The 19,828-nt window shown below is 41.4% G+C and overlaps 4 protein-coding genes and 1 long non-coding RNA gene across 23 annotated transcripts in view; 3 read left to right on the top strand and 2 right to left on the bottom strand.

The window, feature by feature from the left end:
• The window catches only part of LOC127531938 (NACHT, LRR and PYD domains-containing protein 12-like), a 452,657-nt gene extending 439,623 nt beyond the window's left edge, over positions 1-13,034 (bottom strand). Inside the window, exons 1-5 of the mRNA XM_051942410.1 lie at positions 12,616-13,034; positions 12,095-12,226; positions 11,847-12,011; positions 11,582-11,710; positions 9,004-9,076 (exon numbers count right to left, since the gene is read on the bottom strand). Coding sequence (XP_051798370.1) covers positions 9,004-9,076; positions 11,582-11,710; positions 11,847-12,011; positions 12,095-12,183 — 456 coding nt within the window. The 5' untranslated portion in view covers positions 12,184-12,226; positions 12,616-13,034. The remainder of the gene's footprint in view (positions 1-9,003; positions 9,077-11,581; positions 11,711-11,846; positions 12,012-12,094; positions 12,227-12,615) is intronic.
• Positions 1-19,828, bottom strand: part of LOC127531994 (zinc finger protein OZF-like) — a 289,632-nt gene that overhangs the window by 43,900 nt on the left and 225,904 nt on the right. The gene's annotated exons all lie outside the window — the stretch shown is intronic.
• LOC127531964 (zinc finger protein 665-like) overlaps positions 1-19,828 on the top strand; it is a 266,519-nt gene that overhangs the window by 64,740 nt on the left and 181,951 nt on the right. The gene's annotated exons all lie outside the window — the stretch shown is intronic.
• LOC127532042 (uncharacterized protein C14orf93-like) lies at positions 6,353-7,453 on the top strand. Its single transcript, XM_051943059.1, has 2 exons — positions 6,353-6,780; positions 6,939-7,453. Exons 1-2 carry the CDS (start codon positions 6,721-6,723, stop codon positions 7,269-7,271), a joined length of 393 nt encoding a protein of 130 aa, XP_051799019.1. The 5' UTR covers positions 6,353-6,720; the 3' UTR covers positions 7,272-7,453.
• On the top strand, positions 9,142-12,000 carry LOC127532099 (uncharacterized). Its single transcript, XR_007939353.1, has 3 exons — positions 9,142-9,432; positions 11,592-11,737; positions 11,887-12,000. It is a non-coding gene; the product is annotated as an uncharacterized LOC127532099 (long non-coding RNA).

Raw genomic sequence — 19,828 nt, 5'->3', positions numbered from 1 at the left:
CAAGTAATAACCATGGTAAACCCTCTTCCCAGTCTTTGTTCAACTCCGTGCAATAGGAGCGCAACAGTGATTTTAAGGTTTGGTGAAACCTCTCTAATGTTCCTTGGCTTTGTGCGTGATAAGCTGAAGCCTGATTGTGTTTTATGCCAAGTTGTTGTAGAACTTGAGCAAAAAGGTGAGAAGAGAAATTTGAACCCTGATCACTCTGAATGATTTTTGGAATCCCAAAGATAGCCATGAACTGAGTCAATGCTTTAACAACAGACTTTGCAGTTATGTTACGTAAAGCATAAGCTGCTGGATAGCGGGTTACCAAACACATTACTGTTAGTAAATATTGAGAACCAGATTTTGATAACAGGCCGACGCAATCAATTATCAAATGTTCAAATGGATTTTCAATCGCAGGTACTGGACGAAGCGGTGCTGGTTTAATAGACTGATTTGGTTTACCTGTGAGTTGACATGTATGACAAGACTTAATAAATGATGCAACATCACGTTTTAAATGAGGCCAAAAAAATAAAAATAACAGAGAATATGCTGATATGTTTTGTTAACTCCTAGGTGACCTGTTTGATTGTGGGAACAAGATAACACTTTCTCTCTGAATTTGGAAGGAACTACAATTTGAAAAACTGGATTTCCCAGGAGATCCGTTCCTTGAAGAATCCACTTTCTCACCAGTACCTCATCCTGTAGAAAATACCCAGATGCTGAACTTTTTTGCTTCCTGAGTGGGCTGCACCTGGTTAAACAGTTCACCCAGAGACACATCTGCTCTTTGTTCTGTGACCAATTCCTGCTGAGAAACAGAAAGAGACTCAGGTAGTTTAAAATCAAGTTTGAAATCACAATCTTCAGTATCCAACTTAGCCTTCGTCAGGGCTCTGGTGAGAGCACAAACTGTGAACACCTCTGGAAAGTTCCTCTCACAGTCATCTGGTTCCTTCAGTTGAGCTGAAACTTTGACAGGACCCCCAGAAGGCCAAACTCGGCCACCAGCCAAGTCATTACCTAAGATTACATCTACGCCCTCTAATGGAAGAGCTGGTCTAACTGCAATGTCAACATCTCCCTCAATAAATCCACAAGTCAGGAAAACTTTGTGCAATGGGGCACTCAAAGGAACCAAACTAACCCCACTCACTATCACACAGTCCCCTGTATCACTCCTTTCTGAAAATGGCAACACTGAAGACCTAATGAATGACTCTGTTGCTCCTATATCTCTCAAAATCTTCACTGGCACTTTACAATCACTATCATCTAAGGATACAAAACCATCTGAAACAAAAGCTTCAAATCCTGAGAAGTCTTGAGACCTAACCTCTGAAACTGGAGAAAGTTTTCTTCTAGCCAATGCTGTAAATGCAGCAGGTTTAACTTTAGCATTAGAAGGACCACCTCTGTTTCGCAAACCAGGACATTCAGACTTCCAATGACCCCTTTCATGGCAATAGTTACACTGTAAATCAAAATTTGACTTTGAAAAACGATTGGGCCTGGGAGACTCAAACCTACTAAATTTAGAAAGATTTGCAGGTCTAGCTGTACCAAAATCTGTGGGATAGTTTCTACGACTTTTACCTTTGTGTGCTAAAATATACTCATCGGCTACAGTTGCAGCTTCAGAAACTGTCGAAACCCCTCTCTCAATTATGTGAGTAGCAACCTCTGGTGGAACACAATCAATAAACTGCTCAAGTACTATCAAGTCACAAAGTTCTTCATATGCTCTAACATCTAATGCAGAGCACCACCTATGAAAATGTTTTGTCACATCCCTGGCAAACTCCACATTTGACTGCTTTTCAGCTTTTCTCCATGACCTGAAACGCTGTCTATAGGCCTCTGGAATTAACTCATAAGCCTTCAACACAGCCTCTTTAACAGTTTTGTAGACCCTACTTTCAGGTTCACTCAGAGCTGAATATGCTGCCTGAGCCTTCCCTGTAAAGACTGACTGCAACATAACTACCCTTTCTTAATCAGGCCACCCTCTTGAATTAGCAACCCTCTCAAAAAGTGAAAAAAATGTATCTGGATCACTCTCTTCAAACCTAGGAACAAGACGCAAATTGGACACCAAATCAAATTCTCTCCGTTGACCAGTACTTTCAGAGTTCCTTCTTAACTTGTCCTGCTCTAATTGAACTCTTTCCCTCTCAAGTGCAAGCCTCACCTGCTCCATGGCCATTTTTTCCTTTCTCCATCTCTAACTTAAGCAACTCCCTTTTCTGTTCAAAAGTTAAAGAAAAATTTTCCCCCAAAGTTCCATCTTTACTTGGCAAACCCCCCCCCCCCGATGAACCAAAACAGACCTCAAACACATCTTAATTTCATCTTAACTTTCTTTCTCCAACATCAATGCCATAGTGCTGAACTAGCTGTAAAAGTTGGTCCTTGGTGCAACTATTGAGCAGCTCTTCTGATGGCAATTGAAAAAAAATCTTCCCCTGAAGCCATAGTGGGAAAAAAACTGAAGCAAAACAAAACAGCACTATGAAATGAGGCTCCCCCCGCTAACTGCCTAACCAAAACTAACTAACTCAACCCTAGTCTTCACACAGTTCTGCAGCAGGTACTTACACTGCATGAAAGGGGGGATTTTTGACAGTTAACGACACTGAAAATTTCCGTGGAATTTCAAATTAACGGCAACAAACAGCAGTTTGAGGAAGCACAAAAAACTACTGAGAATTGTCAGGAATTGAGATGAACGGCTGATCTCCAAGGGGGGGGGGGGGGGACTTTCCAGTTTCACTGAAAATGCTGTGAGCTATACAAATGCAAATCAGACTGATGGGTGTGTGTCTGTGGTGGAAGGGTTGGTGGGTGTGAAGTGTAAGGTAGGGGGTTGGGGGTGGGGTTGACTTTTCACACTTGAACTGGTTTTTAGAGAAAAAGGACCCTACACAAACAAAACTATACAGTATATACTTTATTTGAATCAGGGTTCATACAGCTTTTATAAAAGTAAAATCAAAGCGCATCACAGGCACTTAAAGCTCGTGTCCGGAGTTTAAATCGCAGCGTCTCCCAAAACACTGTTGGTCCCACCCTCCCTCTGATTTCGCCCCTTTATTTGTGCACGTGCGCAGTACCTGAGAGGAGTGCCCGGAGTGCTGCAGCATCTTGCCTGTTTTGCTGTTTTCCACTCTTCTACATTTAGTACATTTAGTAAATAATAAAGGAATTACGTTAGAATGCTGTATTGAGTCTAACTTGTCCTAATACCAAAATAACATGAATCTGCTAGGACGAACGAGTAAAGTTTCAATATGTGATTACACTCGTGTATCCCTCTCGATGACGTTGTTTATCAAACTTAGTGCATTTACGCGTGTATATGTGTTACATTGTTTATTTATTTCTATCCAGAGTTCAGAATTGCATGACTCCTCTGACGAAGAGTATGTCCCAGACGCCCCAACATCTTCCTCCAGAGGTCGGGCATCTAAACGAAGCCGTCAGGCGGGCTATGGAGGCCGTGGTCGGGGAGCGACGCGAGCACCCCGAGCCAAAAAAACGTCCTGCAGTCTCTTGGCCTGACAAGCCATGGGATTGGTAACTTTTCTGGAAGTTGCTGATCTCTGATGCTCTCTCCTCCACAAGCAAAACAAATGTGCGCACGGTTGCGTAGTGCGTAGCTCGCCCACCTCTGCATGGGCTTGTTTGCTGTGCGCGTAACCGTTGATTGACAGCATGACAAAGCGGAAGCTCGAACTTGATTGGTCGGCAGCGACCGGCGCTTTTTGGAATAACATGGGGGTCTATGAGAGGAAGGCGGAGCTCATGAATAAATTTTCATATCGCGTCATACTAACATATTATAGTATCGAACTAGACTAACACATTTAAGCTTTGTTAAACAATGATACATAAATTGAAAACAAACGGAAACTCCGGACACGAGCTTTAACACTGTCAAAATCCTACATCTCAAACTCCATGCAGAGCAGCATGACTACAGTCACCTTTTCTCTTGTGTTGCTTAACTGTACAGTGAATCTGTTTACCACACATCTGCCAGCGATGCCCTCAACAGGTACTTGAACATTAACATATTGACAACTTACACACGTGGACAAAATTGTTGGTACCCCTCAGTTAAAGAAGGAAAAACCCACAATTCTCACTGAAATCACTTGAAACTCACAAAAGTAACAATAAATAAAATTTATTGAAAATTAAATAATCAAAATCAGCCATCACTTTTGAATTGTTGATTAACATAATTATTTAAAAAAACAAACTAATGAAATAGGGCTGGACAAAAATGGTGGTACCCATAACTTAATATCCTTCCACATATGTTCAATGGGATTCAGATCTGGGCTCATAGAAGGCCACTTTAGAATAGTCCAACGCTTTTCTCTCAGCCATTCTTGGGTGTTTTTGGCTGTGTGTTTTGGATGGTTGTCCTGTTGGAAGACCCATGACCTGCGACTGAGACCAAGCTTTCTGACACTAGGCAGCACATTTCTCTCCAGAATGCCTTGATAGTCTTCAGATTTCATCGTACCTTGCACACTTTCAAGACACCCTGTGCCAGATGCAGCAAAGCAGCCCCAAAACATTACTGAGCCTCCTCCATGTTTCACCGTAGGGACAGTGTTCTTTTCTTCGTATGCTTGGTTTTTGAGTCTATGAACATAGAGTTGATGTGCCTTACCAAAAAGCTCCAGTTTGGTCTCATCTGTCCAAAGGACATTCTCCCAGAAGCTTTGTGGCTTGTCAACATGCATTTTTGCAAATTCCAGTCTCGCTTTTTTATGAGTTTTTTTCAGCAGTGTCCTCCTTGGTCGTCTCCCATGAAGTCCACTTTGGCTCAAACAACGACGAATGGTGCGATCTGACACTGATGTACCTTGGCCTTGGAGTTCACCTTTAATTTCTTTGGAGGTTGCTCTGGGCTCTTTGGATACAATTCGAACGATCCGTCTCTTCAATTTGTCATCAATTTTCCTCTTGCGGCCACGTCCAGGGAGGTTGGCTACTGTCCCGTGGGTCTTGAACTTCTGAATAATATGAGCCACTGTTGTCACAGGAACTTCAAGCTGTTTAGAGATGGTCTTATAGCCTTTACCTTTAAGATGTTTGTCTATATTTTTTTTCGGATGTCCTGGGACAATTCTCTCCTTCGCTTTCTGTTGTCCATGTTCAGTGTGGTACACACCTTTTCACCAAACAGCAGGGTGACTACTTGTCTCCCTTTAAATAGGCAGACTGACTGATTATGAGTTTGGAAACACCTGTGATGTCAATTAAATGACACACCTGAGTTAATCATGTCACTCTGGTCAAATAGTTTTCAATCTTTTATAGAGGTACCATCATTTTTGTCCAGGCCTGTTTCATTAGTTTGTTTTTTTAAATAATTATGTTAATCAACAATTCAAAAGTGATGGCTGTTTTTGATTATTTAATTTTCAATAAATTTTTATTTATTGTTACTTTTGTGAGTTTCAAGTGATTTCAGTGAGAATTGTGGGTTTTTCCTTCTTTAACTGAGGGGTACCAACAATTTTGTCCACGTGTGTAAGTGCGATTTTATTAACTCAATCATGCCAGATGGAATAGCCTTCACAATAGTAACAAATTCTCTGTATTTGACTGGAAAGGCTTTAGCCTTTAGGAAGTTTTCATAGCTATAAAGACTTCCATTATCATCAAATAAGGATGTCACAAAGATTATGTCCCTCCCAATCCAGCTCTCATTATATACACTTTTGTTTTTAACAGTAATTTGCCCATTGTGCCAAAGTATTTCTTTATGTGGAGAAAAGTTGTGAACATAACACAATTTCCAAGAAAGTAATGCCTGCTGATAATACTTTGAGAGTTTCAGTGGCAATTTAGAAACTGAGAAGTTGCAGCTCATTAGAAATTGTAAGCCTCCTACTTTTTTAAATACATTGTGTGGAATAAAATTCCAGAGTGATTCTGGTAGCTCCAAACATTTTTTAAGCCATGTAAATTGAAGGTAGAATTTAAGTGAAAACACTTTTAAAATTCTAAACCTCCTTCTGCTGCCTGGAGAAGTCTTTTTTTTTTTTTTTTTTTGACTGTGGCCACACAAAGCAGGCCTGGAGAAGTCCGCTACTTTCAGAAATGCTGCGTCACTGACGTCATCAAGTTAGAGTTGCTCGTCCAATCACACGCGTCGTCTCGCAAGAACCACGCGATAAACGAACGGACAAAGAAGTGGTCTTTGTTATGTGAGTTTCTACAATGGCGGCCCGGTATCGCCAGTCTCACTACAGGCTCCTCGTATGGAACAGCCTGGACATGACCGACTGGTATCAATCAGACCCGCGACAGACACTGAGAAGAAACTTTTTGAGCGTTATCAGCGGGCTGTCTGCCAGAGAGCACCGCTGGAGGAGAAGCTGGAGGAGAAGCTGGAGCGGTGTCTGAGCTGCAGGAGAGGATGTCCGCCATGGAAGCCCAAATAAACACTTTCTCCAGCGCGAGGGTGGCGAGGAAATTCAGCGGAAAAGAGCAGAGCACAGTCCTAAAATTGTGGTAAGGATATATTCCATTTGTAGGATATTTTTTTTTGAGTTTTGGTGCAATTTTCTGAATTGGTAACGTTAAGCAGTGATATGTCGTCCTCCATCTTCTCCAAGCTAATAACAGCTTCATTTTACTCTTTTCCAGTCGCTTGTAAAACCCATTACTCTGCGCAGGAATTTCCGCTATAGTCAACCCGACATGGCGGATCAGGCGGAGGCCATTAAGTCATCTGCCCGGAGTCGGCAGAGAAGAAAGAGAGTAAGAGATATTACTTTGATTCATTTGATTACAGTTTCATTCATGGGAGTGTGTGTTTTATATAAAATGTGGTTAGAATAGTATTGCTGGTCTCTATGATATTATTTTTCTGTTACATTAGTAAATGTATTGATTTCTTGTACTGATTGTGTTCACAGCTGCTGGATGCCAGGAAGACGGTCCTTGCTCCAGACGAACAGGAGTTCTGGAATGGCATCACAGCGGACATGATGTCGGATGAGGAGGACGGCAGTGTAGATGGCGTGCATGGATGGATTGTGCGGCCTCCATCCTTCCGCAGCCAGGAGCTTTCCAACTTGTGTGCTGCCCTACAGGCCAGGCTGGAAGCTGATGGAAGGTACACAGCTCTTCATCACAGACGTTTTTACAATGGACAGCCGTCTGAAAGACTGAAGCCATTGAAATACAACAGGGCAGCAGCGAGGAAACATGTAATTCCAGAGCTGATGCCTGAGACCAGCCCGGAGTGACAGATCAACTATATTTTAGTTTTTGTTTTGAAATGTATATATTTTTTTGGAACTTTGAACAATTCTATTTCATTTTTTTCATTTTAATTTTTTTGTATTTTTTTTTTAAAGAACAGCTTATTTTAATTTTGATTTCGGATTACTGAAACTGTAGACTGTTCAATAAAGCGCTTGTTTTTCAACATGTCTCAAAATGTCATTTTTTAGCCCATTGGTTAACAACAACAAGTATGCAGGTTAGCTAAGTAGACACTTTACATGGCCCATATTTATTAATGCCTTATTAAAATATTCATAATAATAAGCATTATTATTATTATTGTGTGTGAGGGGGGATGAGGAGGTGGGGAATGAGGTGGAGGGGGGATTTCATGGCCCAGGGGTTGACCAATAGCAACAGATCTTTCAACCAATCATGACAGGTTTTTTCTGTTGCCATGTCTTGTTTCATCCAATCAGTGACCCGAGTCACGCTAGACAGGAAGGCTGGATGCTAATTAGTTTTCACACCTCTGCCATACCCCAGGTGCGAAGTCTCACTTCCCCCCTTGTCCCCAGGTGCGATGTCACCCCCCCCCCCCCTCCCCACACACCCACCCCCCACCCCACAAATCCATTTCATTTTAGGGCATTCTCAGGACGTTCTGAGTGGTTGTTCACACCCTGAGAACAGCCAAGAACTGTTGAGAACTAGGTAGGTTTTCCGGAATTCTCAGGGTCGATAATCTGGCTTTTCATGCAGTGTTATGCACTCAAAACCAGTGGAACCTGGAGGTGCTCCCAAGAACACACGTACAGAAACTGCACAGTGAACACTAACCGCTTCCCCGTGACTCAACAGAAAATAGGCTTAACCAAAAGAGCAAGCCCCAAAGGCCTACAAGAGAAAGCCCCAATTCTAGCAAGTGCTTCAAAAAAATTGGTCAAAACAAGTTCCAAGTTACCAAAAAACAACTCAAAGGCTTCAAAACTATAACCAAAAACAAAGAGGTTTTGCCACTAAATCTACTCCAACCCATAACCAACCATGCTGCCCCAAACTAAAGTACAAACTACAACCCCAAACCATCACAAAATGTTACAAAATCTGATCAAACTTAACCTAAACATGTGTGATCTCCCCAAAACCAAGGTTAAACACAATACTAAACCTAAAATTCAACTAAATTTAACAACGTATTGTGCAAAAATAATTTGACAAACTCACCTAACCCAGGTTTTGTCTCTGGTGACGAGCCCCCACTTGTTACCACTCTGGCTCAATGAGTGGCAACAAAGATGGGGAGACCACACAAAAGTCAAAGGTTTAACAAAAGATTTATTTAAACAATAAAACATGTAAGTGTAAGGTATAGTGCATGTGGTGTGTGGATATGTAGATAAATCAAAGTAAACCAGAAGGAGACAGCATGGTGGCCAGGGAGCAGGAGCAGAGACAGAACAGGTGTGCCAGATCTGCCTAAATAGCCCAGATTAGGAAGAAGGGCCATAGCCACACCCAACCGGCACAGCCCACCTGCACAGAGGGAGATGGAAGAGGAGCAGCTGCAAAGGCCCTGGGGCCGTCAAATCATAAATAAAATAAAATGCAATAAAAACAATTTGACATTTTTCACAAAAAATAAAATACATTAAAAACAAATACACAAGGCCATTAAAAGAAGCATTAAAGAGCAGCATGGAGACGCCTGAACACAACAGATGGAGAACAACTTGTTGTCCATGAACTCACCATGAATATGGAGTCCAGGTGAGGCTGCTGGACAGACTGAGCTCTGGGAACCTCTGAGTTCTGCTGCTCCACTCTGTGGATCAACATCAACAGTTAACTCTCACTTTATCACACAGAGACAAAAACCAGCTGAAGGTCCATGGTGTTCATTAGAGATTCCAACATTAGTCTGTTTTCCACTGCAGGAGCCTTCTGTTCATTTTGGCTCATCATCAATCTTTGTTCTGACCACAGGAACCATCCCTGTAGAACCTCTTTCTGGACTGTTTCTAGGAGTTCAAAGTTCCTGCTCCAGGGTTGGAACTTCTGAGAGAACCTGGAAAACTGTTCTGTAGGTCTTGATGGTGACTGATTAAACTCCGAGGACAAGAAGAACCATTTTTATGTCCTCTCCATCCTCATCCAGCATCAGTTGTCTCCATCAGCAAGGTAGAATTCACCCTATAGGCTAACATGTAGGGTAATATGTAGGCAAACATACAAGCTAACATGTAGGCAAACAGGTTAATATAACAGACTAACATGCAGGCTAACATACATGCTAACATACAGGCTAACATGTTGGCAAACAGGCTAATATAACAGACTAACATGCAGGCTAACATACATGCTAACATACAGTGGGGAAAATAAGTATTGAACGCGTCAACTTTTTTCTCATCACATTTATTTCCAAAGATGCAATTCAAACAAAATTTCTTCCAGACATTGATATTAACTCAAATACTCCACACATGAAAGGAAATCATGACATTCAAGTCCATGAATAATGATTATGTGGAATTAAGTACAATAACACAGGAAAAAAGTATTGAACACACCATGGAAAGGCTGTATACTTTGGCAAGGAAATGCACCATACCACCTGAAATCTGTCAATAATTATTACTTGAACTTCCAATTAGTGCAAACCAACATCAGCTGGGCTAAAGCAAATTGATGGTCCTGTAAAAAAGGTCGTTTTTTTCACCAAGCAGTTAAATACGACACACCTCATGATGGGTAAAGGCAAAGAGTTCTCTGAAGACATTCGCAACCTGATTGTTGCTCAGCATCAGAATGGAACTGATTACAGACTTATATCAAAGCACCTGAATATTCCAGTCAGCACCGTTGGGGCCATTATTCGCAAGTGGAAGAAGCACCACCTTACCATCAACAGGCCACGCACAGGAGGTCCTTGCAATATTTCTGACCAGGGAGTCAGAAAGATAGTCAGACTAGTACTCAACGAGCCAAGGACCACCCTGAAAGTGCTCCAGAAAGACTTGGAGGCAGCAGGTACAATTGTTACAGAGAAAACGATAGGCAATGCACTCCACCGCCATGGCCTCTATGGACGCTCAGCCAGCAAGACTCCATTCCTCAAGAAAAGACATGTTGAAACTCGTTCAAAGTTTAAAACAGGATCTTGACAAGCCTGTAGAATACTGGGAGAATGTGTCCGGTCAGATGAGACCAAAATTGAACTTTTCGGCTGTCATACTACATACCATGTTTGGAGGAGAAATGGCACTGCACATCACCCAAAAAACACTATACCAACAGTGAAATTTGGAGGTGGAAGCATCATGGCATGGGGTTGTTTCTCATCTCATGGTACTGGCAAACTTCATATAATTGACGGAGCAATGAATGGAGCCATGTATTGGGAAATTCTTGATATGAATCTGCTACCATCCATCAGGATGATGAAGATGAGACGTGGCTGGACCTTCCAGCAGGACAACGATCCAAAGCACACGGCAAAGTTGACTCTCAAATGGTTTCAAAAAAGAAAATCAATCTGTTAGAATGGCCTAGTCAATCACCTGACTTAAATCCAATTGAACATTTGTGGAAAGAACTCAAGAAAAGGGTTCACCAGAGGGCACCAAAGAATATTCAAGATTTAAAGACAATCTGTGCCGAGGAATGGGCCAAAATCACACCTGAGCAGTGTGGGCGATTAGTTAAAACATAAAAGAAGCGCCTGGAAGCTGTCATTGCAAACGAAGGCTTCTCCACCAAGTATTAGATGAGTCTCAGTTAGCGTGTTCAATACTTTTTTCCTGTGTTATCTCACTTAATTCCACATAATCATTATTTATGGACCTGAATGTTGTGGTTTCTTTTCATGTGTGGATTATTTGAGTTAATATCAATGTCTGGTAGAAATTTTGTTTGAATTGCATCTTTGGAAATAAATGTGATGAGAAAAAAGTTGATGCGTTCAATACTTATTTTCCACACTGTACAGGCTAACATGTTGGAGAACATTCAGGCTAATATACAGGCTAACATGTAGGCTAACATGCAGGGTTACATTTAGGCTAACATGTAGGTCAACATGTAGGCAAACATGCAGGCTAACAAGGCTTATATGATCACAGAACTGGAGTTTTGTCCAGCAAAACGATTCCTTGATATTTTAGTGAACTCAGAGTTCTTGCTGTGATCCACCTGGTTCTGTTTTTAATGTCTCCGTGGATGATGTTCACATTATTGGCAGTACTTCTTGAAAACATTTGTTCTGTTCGATGAGGAGCCAATCTGCTATCAAGCTAGCAGCTCTGAACCCTTATTCTGAACATCTTACCTCTCTGCAGCAGGACCTGGTTCTCCTTTAAAATGAATAGGATGATCCTTAGACCGGTCACTCTGGAAGGACACACAGCTGGATCTCGGTCCAGGTTCAGGTCCAGAGGACTCTGGTCTCTGATGGATTCTGGTAAATAGAGAGGAAGATCACCAGGTAGGAAAAATCATGTAGCAGAGTTTCAGAGTGATTTAATGATGGAACATATTTGGAACAATGATAGAACATTTGACACAACAGTCAGTAGTTTGATTTCACAGCTTACTTCTTCTTTTTTCTTCGTTTCTTCTTTCCTCTTACTTCAGGACCTTGTTCTCCTTTAAAGTCAATAGATTGATGCTTAGACCGGTCACTCTTTAAGGACACACAGCTGGATGGAGGTGGAGGTGGACATCCAGGTCCAGGTCCAGGTCCAGGTCCAGGTGGATTCCTGTAAATAATGATGCAGCCGTGATGTGATGCTGAGCTCTGACATGCAGCAGAGTCCTGGACAGTTCGAGATGGTGGTCTCACCTCTGAGCTTTGCTCTGGTTCTCCTGTTCCCCACACAGAGAGCTTTGAGAGGGAGGGACTCCCTCCTCTCTGTCCTCACACTCATCCATGATGCTCAACTCACAGCAGCTCACACACACTTTCTACCTTCACCTGCACAGGAAACAAACGTCATTCATCCACTCAGATCCTCCTGGAGAAGATCAGCTGCTGCACTTCTACTATCAGTCCAGCAGATGGAGTCATGGAGCTGCAGAGACTCAAAGAAACCGAAAGTAAAAAAGACATGATGCAGCAGTTTGGATTGTGAAGAAACAAAGCAACATCAGCAGCTCATCAAACTGACTCAAGTCCATCAATAATCTCATAGAAATATTGACTGATTGCAGTCAATCAATAAGCTAATAATCATATTGATCCATGTTTAAACAGCAGTCATCCACAGTTTGTGCTGAAATAAGAAGTGAACATGTAGAAACTTGACAGAGCAGAAACAAACAGCAACATTACTGAAGTTAAAGCAGCAAACAAAGCAAACTTACACTTTATTCAAAGCGCTGAAGAAGAAGAAGAAAGTTTCCAGTCCACTCCTGGATGCTCAGACATCTGATCTGTTGACTGGAACCAGTCAGGACTCCACCTTTGAGGAAGCAGCAGGCAGACTTTCACAATAAGAGCACATTCTACAGGCTGATTCCCACTCATTTCATGTGACCGATTAGTTCAACATTCAACCTTTTTCATGTCCCTCAACATCCAACACAACTTGTACAAACCCTGTGCTTCATGAAACCAGAAGCTTCCATCAGGCTGTAAATCCCTGACAGTTAACATTCCCTAGAATGGAATCACTGGGACAGAACCAACATCAGCAGAGATCACACTGATGCACATTTCCCTCAACATGTCTGCTCTCAGTCTCATTTAATGCTGCATTTAAGAAACATCTGAACATTTCTAGCATTTGGTTTCTTCAAAGTGGATCAGGTGAACTTTATTTCACTTTAAATCTTTTCACCTCTGCTAGACAGATCAGATCACAGGTAGTGATTGACAGATAATAAGAACAACTCATGTTTAGAACTGCCTGACAAACAAAAACAATATTTACTGATAAAACACATTGATGTCTGCATCAGTTTGAGAACTCCTGCTGGTTGGGAACACCCCAACATGTCTGAACATTTGGTTTAAATTTATGTACAGAGTCAAATCCACAACCAATAACATGAAATAACCCCACAAAAATGAAAAAAATCACCACAAAAAAGTGCAAAATCACTTTTAAAAATGCATTTAAAAAAAACAAAAAGACATAAAATTTCCATGAAAGCACTCAAAATTACGGAGCCCCGGAAGGGACATGGAAGAAAAAAATCAGGAAGAATCCTGAGAAACACATCGATTGGACATTAGCTCTTCAGAGTAGCGACCTATCTTCATCGTAGTCACGGGCAACGGCGATTACGTCTGATAGTCCTTGGGCCAGGACCCAAAATTTCAGATATCGGTACCACCTGAGATGACCAATTCTTTTTGGTATTTTTAACTTGCTATATGCCTCTAGTTTGCATTTTGATATGATAGCCCTTGCATACTCACAGCTAAATATATGTTATCACTCGTTTAATGGACATGACCCACAATGAAATGCATGGAGTCTGAGCCAAAAGTCCTATCAACACGACAGGACAATTTGATGGGATTTTTCTTCATTGCTAAAAAATATGAAACACCACATGCTACACATGACCTGAATAATAACTTTACAGCTCAGAATGATACTATAACAAACATGAGACTGAGATTTCATTGCTGTGGTAACAAGATTATCTGTAAGCAGGACGGGACAATAAAATAGTGAAAATTTGACCAACAATTTCAAAGTTAAATTCTATTGAAATTTAAAAAAAAAAGACAAACCATGTCTTGTGATTTGTGGTCAGTGTGAGACAGCAGACTATAATTTCCAGTTAAACATACAAAATACCTTTTAAATGGTGTCAAAACTGTCAAAATTGTGATGACAAGTTAAAAAAATATAACCCAATTATAACAGACTGCTACCAGAATTCATCATATGTCAAAACACTATTTCAAAGACTATTTCCATTACAAAGCTGAATTTTCAAATGCTTTTGCAGTTTTGATTTTAATTACATTTTTATCAGTTCCATCCTGTTGTGCTGTGTGGTAATTCTCTGAGAACAGTACAGAGTTATAATGAGATGAAAACATAAAATACAGGGAGAAGTCATTTCTTACACGTACCAGTATCAGATAAAACAAAGGCAGTCATTCAAGTTAATTCAAAGTTAATCCTAGAAAAGGAAAGGATATTACCATGGTTAATTGATCTAATTCATCTTAATTAACCTTAATTAGAACTGTAAAAGGCAACCTGCATAACTAGACTTCTCAGCAGTTTCTTCAAAGGACCTGAAAACAAACATGAAGCACTTTGAATCGCCTCGTTGTTGAAATGTGCTATATAAATAAGTTTGCCTTAGCCTTTGCCTACACCTACCCACCAATAACTCCTTCTATAGGAAAAAAACAAGTGAAGGCAAATACACAGTTACCAAATAAGCAGGAAAAGATGCATTCATTTGGGTCTGATGTTTAATTATTATAATAGATTATATTTACAATATATTTCTCACAGTTTTATTTGATTATTGAGTTATATTAAATGTGACCTTTGCGTACTGCAAGATTTAACCCGCTGAAACCAATTGATGATATTAATGCAATTTATTTTCCTTTTTACAGTTTTTTATGATTGCATAAACACTAAAAACAAAAGAATCACATAATTATCAACACCTTACACTCAAGGAGGAAAAGACGGGACCAGATTTTCACCACTAGAAACACAAAGTCAGCCTCACACTTTTTGCAGAACAATACACACAGTCATTTGCAAAACACTAAACACACTTGCATACATTAGACACAGACGTATATCATGATGTCACTTCCTTGCAATTCCACAGCACTGATGGACAAATCACCACACCCATGAGCCATTTGGTTAAACACCCACATCAGGTGTGCAAACACATGATTGCTTTATTGTAGACATAGATATATACAAACACTAGGGCTGAATCCCAAACCGCCCCCTACACACTATCCCTACACACTACCCCTCCGTTTGCGCGTTCCCGCGGAGGGTCTTCCATATTAAGGGCCGTCCCAAACCGCGTAGTGCGGAGGGGGAGTGGACTGTTCAGCCCTTAAATAGCGAGTCTGCATCGATGCTCACTCTGGACAACTTTTTCAGGAAGTGCAACGTCGAAATGGAGGAGGAAACAAACATATTGATGTGAGTTCCACATGCGTCCTTTATTTCTCCCACACCTTTTTCACACTGACAGAACATCACAAAAAGAGTGATGAAAAAATATAAATCAAAAGAAACAAATCTTCTTCTCTGCTGACGTTTGATTTAATTGTGCACCCCCTGACACCTTAAAATTTGAACACAACTGACAGAATTCATTTATTCATTTGTTGGATTTGAAATGCCAGATAATAGGATTGGAAAAAATGTGAGTGAAAAAAGTGGGATGCTTTCGTCTTCTGGAAGCAGCAGCGATCCTTGTTAGTTGCAACCTGTGCCACAGCGCTACAGCCATGCACAGTAGGCGTCTTTGTGTTACCATGGCGATGACGTCTTCCGTTTTCCGGTGAGGCGACAGGGCATCCCATTCCTGACGATCGTATTAATACCCTCCCCCTTCAATAATAGGTGCCCTCCACAGCTGCGAGTGTGACTTCTTTTAGAGTGACACTCGGTAGTGGAGGGAGAGTGTGTAAGGGGCGGTTTGGGATTCAGCCTAGATGTCTCAAGGAGGAGTCGGCAGCATCGTCACTTGGCAGCCATCTTAGGACAGGGGACTGCTCTGGCGTGTTGTACTGTAGTTAATGGTAAGGTGGATGATTTCCTCACTTTAACACTCGTAACTCGCTCAATTCTTGATTGATTTACAAATGGTTTAGTTTATTACAAACCTGATTAACGTGGCTATGATTCAGGCTAAATGTTGAAATCGCAGCTTTTCGTTTTGAAAAATGGTTTCACGGTAAATGACAGGTCACTGCTCTGCAGTCAACACTTTGTAAAAGAAGATTTTGACAGGACAGGGCAGACTGTCAGACTTAAAGCTGCTACAGTGCCAAGAATCTTCAACTTCCCTGCTCATCTTCAAAGGGTATGTGCATCATTGGCCACAAGAATTCAAGGTGTTAAAGATGGATAAATCAATATTTAGATATGTGATTTAATGTCCCCTTTCCTAAAGTTTAGGAATAAATAATGTGTTGTATACTACAGAACATTTGATTACTTAACTGTTTATTTTAGCCGGTAACAACAGCAAGCACAACAAGAAGAGCAGAGGAAAGCCTGACCATGGCCCTGGATCCCCCTGATGATGTGAGTATTTGCAGGCATGTGGAATGTCATGAACAAATAAAAGCATCATATGGCTTGTCATTAAACTGTTCATCTCCGTGGTACCCAGGAAGGGTTATGATGGTGTTACTAGAAGAGCCCAGTATTTTTTGAGGTGGTGTTCTGCAGTGGCGGACTGGCACCAAAAAGAGGCCCTGGCAACTTTGACAGAGAGAGGCCACATTCGTCTTCTTCGTCATCTGCAACCAACAGAAACATAAACATTACACTGCCACATAGCATAATAGTATAGCTTACGTAACCAGAACATGAAAAAAATAAATGTTTTACCTTTATGTAGTTACAGTAGCAGGTTGCGCAATAATTTGCTTTTCTCTGCCACTCAATCACATCATCCGAGGACCTTCTCCGTTGCCATTAACATGAAGGCTTCCAAATTTTCCTCTCGCATTCTGCTCCTGAGACGACTCTTAATGAACTTAAGTGTCGAGAAGCTTCTTTCACATGCCACTTGTGTGCAGGACAGGGTCAACAAATATTTGTAGGCCAACTGTATTTTGTGGTACGCATGTGAGAAGAACTTCAGCTGCTGGAGGAGGAAGTAGCAACACACAGCACAGTTCCTGCAGGCTGTGCATCTTTTGCTAACAAGATCAATTTCCTCCATGTCCTCCTGATTGTCCTCTTCTTCCTCAGAGGTAAGAGACTGTGACTCTCTGGTTGTATACTCACTGAGAGGGGACTTTTTAATAGTGTCCCAGTGGAGGGCCAGGCTGCACAACTCAGATTGTCAATTTTCAACTGTTGCATCTTCATCAAAAGGAATGAGGCATTTACCGATGTCCTCAAGTGCATTGTGGGGAAGCCCATTTGAATTTATCTCTGGAAAATGAAGCGGATCTAGTAACGATAAGTCAGCATAGAGTTTCCCGTGCTGCAGGAAGCGGCGGTGCATACACTCAGAGACTGTATCAAGAATGATGTTGTGAACATTGATCCTGTAGGCTGTCAATGAGTCTGCAGTTGTGTTTTCTTCATCGGCAGACTCTCCTGGCATTGTTTTCCTTTTTTTCATGCGTTTTGGTGGCAGTGCAGGCTGCACTTCCATTTCAGAGTCCACATTTTGGAATCCACCATTGGCCCATTTCACAAAATTGTCTGCCACGTCTTTCACTGTGTCAAAGTCTCTGACAAAGTCTTGTAGTTTGTTGTGTGTTTCTGTCACCATGCGATGGGCAGTCAAGAGATCCATGGTATTGGTTTGGAGATACTTTGACAAAGGCGATGTGAGTGTGAAAACACGCAGGAACAACTGTGCAGTGAGAACTGTCTCATATTTAATGAGTGACTCAATGAAGGCACGTACAGCTGGCTTAAACTGTAAGTTGTCCTGAATTTTGGACAATGTTTCAACTAAGTCCACATACAAAGCATTCTTTGGCTGGGCAAAGGATCCAAAGATCTTCTTTAATGCAGCATCCTTTGAAGACCATCTTGTTTTCCCAATCAGTGAAATTCTTCTGTGTTGGGGGTCCTGACTCACACCTTCCCAAACATTCATTCTCTGATATGAGTCACGAAGAAACACTGCAGTCTCATTAATCAACCCAAATAATGATGCTGCTGTTATCACAACACCTGTGGTTTCAGACATAACCAGGTTTAAAACATGGGCATAACACCATACATGCATTTGAGTTGGGACTTCTTTTGACAGCCAGGCAGAAAACCCCCTGTATTGCCCCTGCATATTTGCAGCCCCATCTGTTGAGTTTCCAATGCAGTTCTTCACATCAAGTTTGCAAGTGGCCAACGTCTCCTTGAGCAGTTTAAGAAAGTCCTCCCCTGTTGATGACTTGCATTCAACAACTGCAAGTAGCTTCTCCTGAATGCTGCTCTCTGTTACGTAGTGGACTACAACACTGCACTGATCTTTTGATGTTATATCTTGGGTTGTGTCTATCTGTACAGTATACATTCCAGCCTGGTTTACTTCAGTTGCAATTGTTTCCTTGATGAGTTGCCGGATAGCCTCCAAAACAGAACATACTGTAGTTTTGGACATTAATGTCACTCGTGAGCCTCTTCCTTTGCCAGTGCTTGATTGGCTTTTTTGGATGCAGTCTTGAAAATGCTGCTGTAAACAGCTGTCATATTTGCTGAGAAGCAGAAGAATTTCAAGAAAGTTCCCATGATCCACAGACATGTCTGCTAATGAGTGAGCTGCCTCATTTTTACTTCCACGATAACCGAGTGCGCATTTGCCTATCAATTTTGTAACATCAATGACACGCTGTAGGACTTGTTGCCTCTTCTGCACCTGTTCTCTGCGAGCTGACATCATATTTGCATCCAGCAGGTTAGGGATGTCTGCTTTACTTATCCATGAAAGATAAGCATTCACACATTCCAGATGAATATGTGTGTTTTCATGACTGTTGAGCCTCTGATGAATGTGTCTCCAATCCTTACATCCTTGAATGAAGGCACTTGTCAGGCACTCTGTCTTTTTAGAAAATGCCATGCAAACTGCACAAAATAATGAGTGGTTCTCAGCATCATAACTCACTCATTTTCTTTGTGATCCATCTTTATGTCTGTATGATTTCTTGACAGATTCTTGTGCGTCAGAAGGCTGATTTGGGTGAAACTTGAAAAATAATTCAAGTGTGTTGGATTTTGGACGTTTGAAATAATTACATTCATTCTGGATCACCTCTGTCACTGGAGCAGCTGTTTCTCTACTTGTGGCTGCAATAGCAGGTGCAGGTGTGACGGCAGCGTCCATTTCTTGGCCTACAGTCTGTGTTGCTGACTCTTCCTCCACTAATTCCTCCTCTTTTTCCTCTTCAGACCTGCTCCCACTCTTGTCTGCCATCATGTCACCTTTATCACTCGTGCTAGCAGCAGGAGCGCTGCTGGGCACATCGTCGGGCACAGGCTTTTTAGAGAATAACTCCACAATATTTGCACTTTTCCCAGATTCAGCCAATAAAGCCTTATGCTTCTTCTCTCTTTTTTTTCTGCTCCACCCTTTTCTACTCGCCGTTTTCTCCCTCCTCGATCCATTTTATTTCATTCCGTGTTGTTGACCTGTTCGCATTACCCATCATTCAATTGTCATTTGACCCGTCATCTCACCAGGTCAACAATCGCGAGAAAATCCACTGACGACCGAAAAACATCCAAAAAACCTTATAATAGATTAGACATTAGATAAATTCACGCTATATGTCCTTTACAGGAAAAATAAAAAACGTCATTATCATTGTTTAGTTGAGTAGGCCTATTATTTGTTACAGTTAACAGGCTGTTTTTTTTGTTTGCTTTTTTCC

Source organism: Acanthochromis polyacanthus, chromosome 22 (assembly GCF_021347895.1).
Source record: "Acanthochromis polyacanthus isolate Apoly-LR-REF ecotype Palm Island chromosome 22, KAUST_Apoly_ChrSc, whole genome shotgun sequence".
Taxonomy (NCBI): Eukaryota; Metazoa; Chordata; class Actinopteri; family Pomacentridae; genus Acanthochromis; species Acanthochromis polyacanthus.
This window is presented reverse-complemented; position numbering and strand designations above follow the sequence as displayed.

What these genes read in the sequence shown, in the direction of transcription:
- LOC127532042 (XM_051943059.1), top strand. Translation starts at nt 6,721, where the DNA reads ATGGCGGATCAGGCGGAGGCCATTAAGTCATCTGCCCGGAGTCGGCAG. An exon ending in GTCGGCAGAGAAGAAAGAGA is followed by an intron (nt 6,781 to 6,938) that starts GTAAGAGATATT and finishes TTGTGTTCACAG; the next exon opens with CTGCTGGATGCCAGGAAGAC.